The sequence below is a fragment of the Molossus molossus genome, unplaced genomic scaffold (genome assembly GCF_014108415.1).
Source record: "Molossus molossus isolate mMolMol1 unplaced genomic scaffold, mMolMol1.p scaffold_m16_p_10, whole genome shotgun sequence".
Classification (NCBI taxonomy): Eukaryota; Metazoa; Chordata; class Mammalia; order Chiroptera; family Molossidae; genus Molossus; species Molossus molossus.
Window position 1 is genome coordinate 8,700,381 of NW_023425345.1, and position 12,743 is coordinate 8,713,123.

At 49.2% G+C, this 12,743-nt stretch overlaps 1 protein-coding gene across 1 annotated transcript in view; it reads left to right on the forward strand.

Moving 5' to 3' along the window:
* LARGE1 (LARGE xylosyl- and glucuronyltransferase 1) overlaps positions 1 to 12,743 on the forward strand; it is a 478,500-nt gene that overhangs the window by 207,088 nt on the left and 258,669 nt on the right. The window contains exon 3 of the mRNA XM_036252192.1: positions 7,205 to 7,506. Within this exon, the coding sequence (XP_036108085.1) occupies positions 7,205 to 7,506 (302 nt within the window). The remainder of the gene's footprint in view (positions 1 to 7,204; positions 7,507 to 12,743) is intronic.

Consider the following 12,743-nt stretch of genomic DNA (forward strand, 5'->3'; position numbering starts at 1 on the left):
AATATTGCAAAAGACATACTTGATGAACACGTCCTCTCGTGGAAGGTGGGGAATTAGAGACATCGTGGGATCCAAGCGACCTGCTGGTCAAGAGGGAGGAGCCTGGAACCAGGGAACTGGAGGGTTCGACAGCTGAAGCCCTGTGCCCTGCTTTGAAAAGGGCTCTCACCCTGGGAGGAGAGCGATTAACAGGGCCAAACAGCCCCAAGCTTGTAGAATACGGGGCAGTGTAGGTTCTAGGAAAGCAGGGAGTTCCTGAGCTGTCCTGGGCTAGGACGCTGCGTCCAGGATGTTAGCGGTACTGGCCTGGAATTCAGTGTAGCGTGCTGAGGCCTCCCTGCATGTGAGCCAGCTCCTGCAGTTTGCCCTAAGGAACCTCCAGGTGTGCTTGCAAAGGGGGTTAGGCTCAGCCAGAGCACTGGGGGAGATGCCTGAGCCAGTGTTTCTCAACCTTGACTGCACATGAGAATCTCCTGAGGGTGGATGTCTCCAAAAATGCTGTTGACTCGACCCCCCCACCCCCCACGCGCACATGCTCACCCCCAGGGATTCTGAACTAATTAATCTGTAATGGGTCCCATGCATATCAGTATTTTTAAAGAGCTTCCCAAGGGATTGTAATGGTAGCCAGGATTGAGAACCACTGGCCTGAGGGGCCAGGATGAAGCAGTAGCAACAGTAGCAGATCAGCCTGGCCTTGTCGGGAGCAGGATGAATTGGAGACATTCTGGTTTGAGGCAAAAAGAACAGGTGATCCTGAGCCAGGGAACCCGGGTTCAAGACCCTCCCTCTGCCATGTGTTGCTGGGATGGCATTGAACAAGTTCAGTCATCTGTCTCTTTCTCACTCATTTTACCTGCCAAATAGGGATCGTGACAACACTCACTTTGCTAAAATGTTGTGTAAACTGAAATGAGATGATAGGCAGCCTCCAGGTGCTCAGTAGGCATTGATCGCGCATTTGTTCAGTTTGGTAGATGACCTTGAAGTAGATGGAGGTGCTTCTGTACATTGTCAAACTGCAGAATGTGGTGGGAAGAGGGGTATCATGTAGAGCACTGTCCCTGGCACCTGTGACAGGGTGAGATTCGAGGTAGGGAGGCTAAGCAAGGAGACCGATATTCTAGGGCAAGGATCCACAAGCTCGGTCGGGCCTGCAGTCCAAGTCTGGCCCAGCCCTTGTTTTGATCAATAAAGTTTTATTGGAACACAGCCATGCCCATGTGTCTTGTATTTTCTGTGGCTGCTTTTGTGTGTTACCACAGCAGAGCTGAGGACCAGCAGCCGAGACGACACAGCCTGCAGAGTGAAACGTGTGGACTCCCTGGGTGTGTCCAGGAAAAGCTTGATGAGCCCTGTTTTAGGGGATCGAAAGGCTTGGTTTGGGATAGGATGTTTGGAACAGAATGAGAAAAGCAAGGGCTTCAAACAACGGGAAGAAGGAGGTGACAGGCCCTGGTGACAGATTGCACGTCGGGGGACTTCGCCACAGGAAGGTTAAGGAACGCAGTGTCTTTGTCAAGGGAGAATCATGCAGGGGCAGCCCTCCTGGAGTCTGGGCATGAGTGCAGGCTCTGGAGTCCTTGACCGGAGACCTGACTAGGTCTAGGTTCTGTCACCACAGCAACAGGCTGGTCTGAGCCCCCTGCATGGTTGGCCCCGGGGCTGGGAGGCCCACCCTGGTCTTGGCCTGCTCCTTCAGGAGCCCCACCATTCTATGCATTAGCAACAGGTGGACGCCCCGCAGTGCTAACCACCAGCAGCGGGAGATACCCTGTGCATACAAATGGCCTCAGGGCCTCAGGCCGGGCCCCTCACCTCTGTTGCCTCACCGCAAGGAGGCTGAGTTTCAGTTTACCTTTCTTATCCCGAATCTTAGATGTTTCCATTTTTAATTCAGAGCGTTCATCTCCAGTGGATTCAGAGATTGATATTTGATAAGTGTATGTTTGTTGAGAAGTTTTGGAGGGAGGAGGGTGATGTTGTAAATGAAGCTTTCGAATAATGTCTCATTTGATGTTTTACATTAAAAAATGGGCTGGCCCTGGCCAGTTTGGCTCAGCGGTTAGAGCGTCGGCCTGCGGTCCAGAGAGACCTGGGTTCGGTTCCCGCTAAGGGCACGTACTTCGGTTGCAGTTTGTCCCCGGCCCTGGTTGGTCGTGCGGGTGGCAGCCACTCAATGTGTCCCTTCACGTCGATGTTTCTCACTCTCTCTCCTTCCTCTCTCTCCCTCCCACTCTATCTGTACAAAAAATGGAAAAATATCCTTGGGTGAGGATAAAAAAAATTTTTAAAAAAGGGCTGGACCGCAGAATAACACACATAGGCCTGTGTGCCAGAGATGCCCAGCGTGTGCAGACAGACTGCGTATGGCTGAAAACATGGACACCTGCTCTGGCTGGTGTGGCGCAAAGCTTAGAGCCTCTGCCCGTGGGTTAGATTCCTGGTCAAGGGTACGTACCTTGTTTGCGGGTTTGATCGCCAGCCCCATTCGGGGTCGTGCGGGAGGCAACTGGTCGATGAGTCTCTCTCACATAGATACCTCCCTCCCACTCTGTCTAAAAAAAAAAAAAAAAATCAATGGAAAAATATCCTCAGGTGAGGATTAAAAAAAATAAAGAGAAACCCGGAGAAAGGGTAAGAGAGAAGCAAAGGTAATGGGGGCTCAGAAATGAGGGGTCCTGCTCCAGCCTGCGTGGGGCGGGGTGTAGGAAGTACGAGCATCCCCGCTGACCAGGCCTCGTGCGCGCATACAAACCACTGTCCCCCGTTTGCATGTGGGCACACTACCAGAGAAGTGCTTTGCCTGCGTTGATTGATTAGTAAGTGGCAGAACCATAATTTAGACTGAGCTCTTTCTTGTCCAAATCTCATATTCTTATGACTTGACTTGTTTTGCTTGCTTCTCTTGGTTATCTGCTCCTCTTCCCCAGCATTTAATATTATAATGAGGTCATTTTAGTTTAGGATTTGCTAGACCTATTTTTTCACGCCATTTTACTTTTTTATTTACTAGATACCTGGCTTTTCCTTCATTTCCTATGTCAGTGTTTTAAGGAGTGTGCCAGGCCCTGAGGGCAGAGACCAGACATTGGGCAGTGGTGCTCCAAGTGTGATCTACACAGACTGCTTTCTGTCCCTGGGTTAGTGAGAGTTCTCCAGAGAAACGGACGAGTAGGATGTGGGTGTGCACGAAGAGATGGATTAGATCAGTGGCTCACCTGGCTATAGAGGTGGTCAAGACCCAAGACTGGGTGAGTCGGCAAGCTGGAGACCCAAGGGAGCCGATGGTGTCGCCGATGGTGTCGTTCTAGTCTGAAGGCCGGCTAGCTCCAGACCCAGGAAGAGCCAGTGTTCCGGGTCAAGTCCAAAGGAAAGAAAAACAAAAACAAAAAACGAATGTCCCAGTTTGAAGGCTGTGAGGCAGGAGTAACTCTCTCTTACCTAGGGCAGGGTCAGCCTTTTGTTTCATTCAGGCCTTCACCTGATTGGGTGAGGCCCACCTGCATTAGGAAGGGCAATCTGCTTTACTCAGTCTGAGATTCAGATGCTCATCTCATCCCCAAACACCCAGAACAATGTTTGACCACATATCTGGACGCCCCTTGGCTCAGTCAAGTGGACACATAAAAGGAACCATCACAGTTCCCAAACTGTCACTGATCTGCAACAAGATGCATATGGAAGTTGGAAGCACTCATTTAGAACCTTCTAGAGCACCTGGACATGCATCACACAGGTGATCAGTAGACTTGTCTTGCTTAGCAAGGTATAGACAAATTTGTTGAATTCAAGTGATAGACTGCCTGTGGGGAGCTATGTACTAGGCATGTCTGTTAGGACTGCATTTTTATCCAGTGTGGATTGGGGGGAAGCTCTTTCTTCACCACTGATGGAGAAATACGGCTGTAGGCACACAGGTGTTCACAGAGACCCCAAGTGCCATGTACACAACCTGTACACAAAGCAGGGGAGTGTTCTGGGACAGAGCAGAGCAGAGCCCTGGGGACATCCCAGAGAAGCACAGAACACTCAAGGGGCTGGCCTTGTGCTGCCCTAACCCTCCCACCGTTCCACCCCCAGAGGGTTAGGAGACACTGCAGCTAAGAGGTCAGGAACCAAAGAGATGAGTAGTGCAGGAACAAAAGCAAGAACCGGGGTGAATCAACGCAGAATGAGCCGTGAACGTGGCGAGCAGCAGGCCCCACTGTGTGCACTCTGGCCAGCAGCGTGGCGTGGACCAGCTGGGTTAGCCATGGGGGTCCGTCTGCCCAGCGAGCATGGGGAGCCGCAGCCCAGAGGGGCTGGAGCGCATCGCCACCGTCTCCCTTTCAGAAGCAGAAACGGGGCAGCTCGAGGGAGTGCACCTGTAAAGCAAACACACAAATCAGAAATCACCATTCTGCCACCTCCTGAGCGCTGCGCCAGGCGCTGGGCACAGCATGCATCCTTCTCCAACACGCCTTCCCCTCGCCGAGGCCTGGCATTCATTAACCCGGGCGTCTTCACTGGTGACGGATCTGCAGAGTTATAAAGTGCAGAAGACACCTGAAGCCTTGGAGAGCAAAGTTTGGTTGAAGCCATGAAGGGCCTAAGTCGGGGTCCATAGACATGGGCACAGGATGCTGACAGCATTTCCCCGGCAGCATCCCTGGATTGCACCATTGCCCTTTATTTATAAGCACATCATCAAAGGATTCAAATGTGCTCCTCATACACATGTCCAGTGCAGGGCTTTCTGGAGAGGGTGGGGGAGGTGCTGAGGCGCCCCTGGGAAACGTGCCCGATCTTCCATCTGGCCCTGGGTGAACTCTGACCTACAAAGGCTGCCGGCAAGAAGGTTCAGAGATGCCACATGTCAGAGTAAGCCGTGGTTTGCTGGCAACTCGCTCCCATAGACTGCTCAGGACAGTTCTGAGTTAGAACATGGACAGCCTTAAACATTGTCAACTCATCGTACCGGTGACCTCACTGACCATGGTTGGGAAGGAGTTGGAGGACCTGCTCTGTACCGTGTGACTCCTGGGGACTGTGCCTGGCGCTCTGTCCTTTGGGATCTCACTTAACCCTTCTGTTCCCATGTCACCGCAGGGAACACTGAAACTGAGCATTTAAGTAACTCCTCCAAAGAACGCACTCACAGTCCCATTTGCTGTCAGTTTTGTGGGCTTCCAGGGTTTCTTGGATCCCTACCCAAATGCTCCCCAAGACCGGTACCCCAGCACCTGCACCTCTCTCTCACCTTGATTCTAATCTCCCTGCCCATGGCAGGTACAGGGCTTCAGCTTTTAGGGTCTCAGTGTCCTCATCCGTAACGGGGACACCAGTTGCCACCTGCTTGTCCTGCGATAACTGAGACACCCCACCCGGCGCAGACATGCCACAGGTGCTCCCCGAGGTGCAGCTGCCCCCTGCCACGCTGGATGCCCGCCTGCCTCTCCCACCCCTGCCCCAAGGGTTGATGTCCGTTGAGAAAACACAATTGCTGTCAGCTGCTTATTCCTTTTCATTCCCGGTGGAACTAATTTGATTTGACCAAACAGGGAGACCGGGTTCAAAAGCCTGGGTCACAGCTGATAATTGGCCAGCTCCGTGGCAATGCGGCCGTCATCGACCTGAGGTTTCACGTCCCCACGCACTCGCCCCGGCCTTTGATTTGTAGTCCTGGGCAGTGTCATCCAGCGAGGCGTATTTGCTGCATTGATGGGCGAGGGCCGGGAGCTCTGGAGTCTAACCCCGAGGTGATTAAGAGGGAAGAAAGGAGTCGTGTTTGTGAAGGCCCAGAGAGACATCAAATAGGCCGGGCAGAGGCGATGCGGCACACAGCACAGGTGGACCTGCGGGGTGTCATTCAGCGTGTCCTTTGATCCTCGGGTTCTGTGAGTCACACAGACTCTCTGGGACAGTGTGATAGCTCAGTGGGGTCTGGGCAGGAAGTAGAACAACTCCAAGTATGAAAAAAAGAGTGTTTTTTCTTTTTTGGCCGGTGGCTGAGAGAGGCTAATTTGCTGCAGGTGTGACTTTTGCTCGGTAGTCTCTGAGGCAGCCGCGGTGGAGCTGGGTCCCGGGACTTCTGGGGCGTGGGGACAGAGGAGGGACGCCGTTTGGTGTGTCTCGTGTCGCTGGGGTCCTCGATGGTAAGCTTGCATTGAGCCTGCTGTACACAGGGTGGTGTGCTAAGTGTCCTTGGGGGATGACAGGGTTTTACATTCATGGATGTTTTTATTTCGTGGCTCTCTATCTTGCCTATTGTGAAACTGTATTAAAGTGGAAAGTGTCCAGGCTCGGGCGGAAGGAAGACCTGGGTATGTCTTTTCACATCACTGCTCCGGTTGTGTGACTTTGAAGGAACCACGTCGTATCTTCTCTGTGTGATTGTTAAATGGAGTGTCGCTGGCACTCGGTTTAATGGTAACTGCTTTTCTGGGAACACTTGGAGATTGATTGCCTCCCTGCTTGCTTTTTCCTTGTTGCCCTTAACCATTTTACTCTTGGCATGGGCACGGGCACCCACCCTTCCACATGTATTGGCTATTAGGGTAATCTTACCACAACGATAAGTAAGACCCGGCCTTTGTCCTTGTTGAACTCCTAATCTTCATAGAAAACGTTTGAAGAAATAATTTACCAAGTACAGGAGGACAGGTTTTTGTAGTGCTTATGTATAAAATACTTTTGGGATATGCTGGTGGATATTTTGCCTACAGTTTGAAGGTTTCCCCTGGGAGGTGACGCTTCTGCAACAGGGTTTTGAAGGATGAATAGGAGTTCACGTAGGAAGAACTAAATACACTTGTTATTAATATCTCTTCTTTTTTGCCCACGTCCATGTCCTCCTCCTCCTTCCCCATGTCTTCCTCCACTTTCATATTCATAATGCTTTATTGATAACAAGAATGTCTATCCAGTAACATGCCAAGTAGGGAAAAGAAGGCAGTGCATTTAATTAGGAAAAATTATATATTATGATTGTCTTCTCTAAGCGGCATGTTCGTTTTTATCACCATAATAAGTCATTCTGTTCTCAATTTCGTTCCAGCGCAGTCTGGGTGCATTTATTTGTAACCCACTTTCCATCTGTTTCCCCTTGTAAAGGGGATTGTAGGAGGAACTGCACTCTCTAGTCATGCATGTCTGGGGTGCAGCTGGGGCTGGAGCGTGTTCCGTTCTGGGTTAACTCTTCCCCGTCTTTCTGCTCTCACAGATGGGAAGCCGGTGTCTCTGTCTCCGCTGGAGTCCCAGCCGCACAGTCCGCGGTATTCGGCCTCCGGCCAGCGGGAGCGCGAGAGCCTGGAGGTGCGCGTGCGCGAGGTGGAGGAGGAGAACCGAGCCCTCCGCAGGCAGCTCAGCCTGGCCCAGGGCCGGGCCCCTGCCCATCGCCGTGGCAACCACTCCAAGACCTACTCCATGGAGGAGGGCACCGGGGACAGCGAGAACCTTCGTGCTGGCATCGTGGCAGGCAACAGCTCCGAGTGCGGGCAGCAGCCAGTCGTGGAGAAGTGTGAGGTAAAGGGCACCTGGACCATCCAAGGCCCAACTGTCCTCACCCCTTGCAGATGCTGCCCTCGGAGCACCCCCTGGTGCCGGACAGGGCTGGCGTTCCTGACTCAGACCTGGGCGTGAGTGTGACGTGGTCGCTAACTTTGCCCTCGGCCTGATGAATCGTTAGCCTCTGAGCCTCAGTTTTGCCACCTGAAAAATGGGGCTAAGGACGCCTACACTATAGAGATACTAAAAGGCACACACTGATGGAAGCCCCCTCCCCTTTCTTGGCAGTTTATTTAGACCTGCTCACGGTTTGCACACCTCGTTGTCATCCGGGACCCCTGCTACGCAGACTGCAGTGTGCAGCGGGGTCGTGGCCCTGGTGAGCAGCTCCCTTGGGTCTCATTTCCACTTGATGAATAGTTTCTACAGAGACGTGTTGCTTCGCTAAAGCAGTGGTTTGAACTTTGATATAGCTTTATATCATTTCCCCCTTTTACAGTATATGCTTTATGTCTTAGCAACTTTCTGCACATTTGGAAAGCTTACCCATCTCCTCTGCCTAGCGCCCCTCACTGCCCCCCCATTCATGCAGCCATGCTTATGTGTACCCTGAGTTCTCTCGCTCTCGCTCTCTGTCATACTTATTTCCTGCTTCTTCTAGTTTCCATAGATAGGGATCAGAGCATTCTTGTTAAGAGCAGAAGCTTGGGTTCATAGCCCAGTTCTGATACTCTCTGCTGTTGCCTGACCTCCCTGAACTTCAGACAGAACTCATCAATACATTTGAGAAGGTAATACCTGCTTCATGGGATGACTGAGAATTAGATGTCCATATAAAGGCACACATAGTGTGTGGTACATGGTATGTTTTCAATTATGGGCAATTTTTATTATTTTTTGTTAGACACAGATATCATGTGTTGTTTCTTTATTTTATTTCCTGGCCACATTCTCTGAATGTTAAACTTCAAACTTCCTGGAGAGAAAACACTTTGTCAACTGTAATCTGCTGTTTCTGTGAATGAGGTTTTTCTGGTATTGGAGCTGCTACACGGTCTGTCACAGGGAACATGGGGCTCGCTGAGTGATGAGTGACAAGTGAGGAGACTTTGGACCTGCCCAGTCAGGGAGAGCCCCTGGGGGTAGGAGGATTTCTCATGGTTTCTCAAACCTGGGTGGAGTGGTGGAGGACTGGAGAAAGGTAGATGGGGGATGTCCAAGGAGGACTGTATACTGAGGAGGAAATTTACGAAGCAAAGCGTTGTCATAGCAGGAAGAATTCAGGACATGGTGAGTTGGTCAGTCAGGCAAGCACTGAATACCTGGGCAGGAGGTGGTTGTACTGCATGCCATTCATTCATTCATTCATTCATTCATTCATTCATTCAACAGATACTTATTGAGCCTCTGTTATGTATCTCACAGAGTTCTCTGGGCTGGGAAATAGCAGTGAAGGAAAAAGGGACCATAAGGAGCTGATAAACAGAGAAATGCTAATGTCGGTGGTGTTCAATACTTATGTTTATTCAGTCCCGACTACATGCCAGGGCGGATCTCATTTAACCTCAACCATTGACCATGGCCCGTATTTATCAAAAGCTCTATTTTACATGTTTGAACATGGGCAGTCGGCAATGCTCACAGAGTCCCTTGGTCTAGACGGTGTGGGGAGCGCCCCGACTTGGGGAACTTGTATTTTTCCCTGGGAGAAAGCTTGTTTGGTTTCCTGCAGGTTCTCCACTCTCAGGTGGTGGCCATGGTGTCCGTTTGGAGCGGGGTGGGCTTCTGCTAACTGGTGGGAAGGCTCAGAGGGAGAGCTTTGTCCTTTGAGTGTATTTACATGATTGTGACCCCGTCCTACTTAGAGAACTGATGAAAAATCAAGAATGTGCAAGGCCCAGCTGGTGTGGCTCAGTGATTGAGCATCAACCTACGTACCAAGAGGTCACTGATTTGATTCCCGGTCAGGGCACCTGCCTGGGTGGCAGGCTCGATCCCCAGTAGGGGGCGTGCAGGAGGCAGCCAGTTGATGTTGATGCTTCTCTCATCGATGTTTCTATCTCTCCCTCTCCCTTCTTCTCTCTAAAGACTAAATAAAAACATTTTTTTAAAAGAATGTGAAAAAATAGAAAAGGAAAAGAAAAAAGGGCAGATAAGTGTAGCTGAGGGAGAAAATGGGGGTTATTTTCCTGTCTGGACAGTAGCTCCTTTCCTTGCTCAGTTTCCTGAGCAAGTACACATTCTACTTTTAAATGCCTTCAGTGCCCCCACAAAATATTGGTGGCAAAAGACCATTGGCTTTCGAAGCTGGGAAACATGAGTCTAAGCCCTGGCACACACCCAGCTTAATAGCCATACGGCACTGAGTAAGTTACATCCCTTTTCTGTATTCAGTTTCCTTGGTTGTAAATTATGGGTTAAACGCAAGTTCCTGCCTCAGATCATTTGGGCAATGACAGTGGATATTAGAGATTTACCCAGACTCTGAGATAGTTATTGTATTAGCATTAGAATCCATTGTGATTTATCAAAAACTCCCAAGGAACAATGACTCTGCATCTTTTTTTCTTTTTATGGCCGAGGAGTCTGGAGTCTTTTGGTGTAGGGCTGTCAATGTTGGGGAGTCAGGCTTCCTTTCTCTTTCACTCAGCTTGCTTGACTATATTCTCAAGGTCACCTCATGATCCATAGTGACTGTCAAAGATTCAGTCATGTTGTCTACATTCTAGCTGGCAGGAAGGAAGGAGCATTGAAGTAGCCCATCTAACCTTCCTTTAAGAACACGTCTTAGGAATTTCACAGTTTCTTGTTGCTGGGCTGCCTTTAGCTGCCACGTAGCTGCAAGGGAGCCTGAAAAAGACAGATTCAAGGAAGCCATATTCTTTACTAACATGTTGGAGTTCTACTTCTAGAGAGAACAGATATTATGGTTACAATGAATATTCTTTGTCACCTGGTGGTCCCCAAACTTGGTTGTACTTTAGAATTACATATCAAAAATGCATATTCATGGGACCCACCCTGGACTTAGTCATTGAGAATCTCTGGGAATAGGTCCCAAAAATATGAATATTAAAAGAAAAATCTATTCAGGTAATTCTGAGGTAGTCCAGACTGTTAGGCAACTGCTCCCTGAAGACACAACATGAACACATGATGGGGTTCTCTTTATCCCCATGTTCTTTGACAGATAATGTAGGAATATAGGAATTCGGACCTTGAAGTTGCTGATTGCTACTATAACTTATTCTTTAGTTTTGTTTTTTTCCTTTGCACCTGAGAATTAGATTATATTTATTTTTCTCGTTATGTTAATTGATAATGTTACTTCTTAGACCCTTAAAAGTTAGTTTTTAGTAGAACTTGTTTGTGATGAGCCCCTGGTCCTGTTCAGATCTTCCATAGATGAATTTCAGTGTCTTGATTTCCTGGCATCTTATTCCAAGGTGATCTCCTCTGGGTGCAGATTTATCTTGAGATGCTGGCTTCGTATGCATTAGCAGTGTACTTCCTCCTTCTCCATGGCTGGGTATCTATACATTCTAGTGAAAGAGCCATAGAGGCAAACAAGAAATGTCAGTTAATGGAGTCAAAATAGAAGCCTCCCTTCATTTTCACATGGTGGTTACAAGTGCTGAAGCTAGTCGTCTAGTCTTGACACGCTGTCAGATGCAGGGCCCCGTGACCAAGGATGTCACTCCCATCTCTTGTTGCGCTGAAACTTCTCTGGGGTATGACAGGTATTTCTGAAAACTCCTTGGTAACGATGCCCTGGCTGTCAGCTGAGATATCTGGTGATAGAAAGAAGGGGCCCTCGCCAGTCCTTGTGTCCTCTTCTCATTTCTAGTGATGTGGTTTTTAGCTGCCACGTGATCCATGCATTTCTGTTGCCAGGGCAGGGCTGCTCCAGTGAGGGGCTGGTTTCTTCAGACTTGGGGCAGAATGATTCTCTCTGATTTCTATTTGTACCTATGTGTGTACAGATTTGCATATTTTTCTTGCATTTCTGGTCTACTTTGGGGGATCAACTATGGCACTGCAGAAAAATCGCTGGACTTGGAGTCATTCCTGATCGGGAATCTTTGCTTTGCCACTCACTAGTCATGCGACCTTGGGCAATCCAGGGGCTCTGTGGAGTCTGCTTCATCACTGTAAAATGAGAATGTGTTTTTCCCAGTGCAGTTGTGAGGATGGAATGAGATAGTGGGTAAGAAACTAACTCTGTATGAATGTCACATATACTTATGACAGATAGTCCAATTTCCTAGCGAATCACCTAAAATGTAGTGGCTTAAAACACCAGTTGATGTATTCCCTCTCATAGTGTGTGTGGGTCAGGGGCTTGGGAAGTGCTTGGCTGAGCTATTCTGGGGGCCTGTATACCATTGTCCTTAGTTTGTGGCTGGTCCTGCACCGCTCTTCGCTATTGCAGATGTGGGGCCTCTCCATGTGGTCTCTCTGCAGGGCTAGTTTGGCTTCCTCACAGCATGGCGGCTCCAGGGCAACCAGCTGCTAACCTGGTAGCTGAAGGCTTTAAGTACAAGTATTCCAGTGGGCAAGGCAGAATGGAAGCACTTTATGACCTTCCTCAAAAGTTACATAGTGTCAGCTCTGTTGGTAGTGTAGCCGATTAGTTGAAACATTCACAAACGCCTACCCAGTTTGAAGGGGGTGGAAACACCCCCTCCCCGCCATCTCTCAATGGGAGGAATGTCATATAATTTTTGGATATATTTTAAAACGGCAACAACTGATATTATTGTTATGGAAAATCAGGTGAATGGTACTCTCTGATGTCAGACCACCTTTAAGGAAGTATGTCTCTCCTTCTACTCTGTGCTTTGAACTTGATTTCTTAGTAGCAATGTCAGTAATTAAAGTCAGCATTTACTTGGCCTCTACAGTGTACCAGACACTATGCTTATATAAACTATCTCATTTAGTTCACACGAGGTATTTTCTAACTTTTGCAGATTAGAAAACAACTAGAGGTGAAATATTGATTTCAAAGTCACACTGCCGGAGGAGACGGAGCTTTCAATCTAAGCAGTTTGCTTTTGGAACCGGTGCTTTGAACCGCTGTGTTAAGCACTCTGTGAATTGTCACTACTGGGATCCACGTGTCCATCACCTCCCGAGCCCCAGGTCTTATTCTTCGCCTCACCTCAGGAGGCTTCAGGGTGACCAGTTATGATATGGGGGTCATCTTTCACATTGGGAGCTGTAGCAGCCCCCAAAGACCTACTCATTTCTCA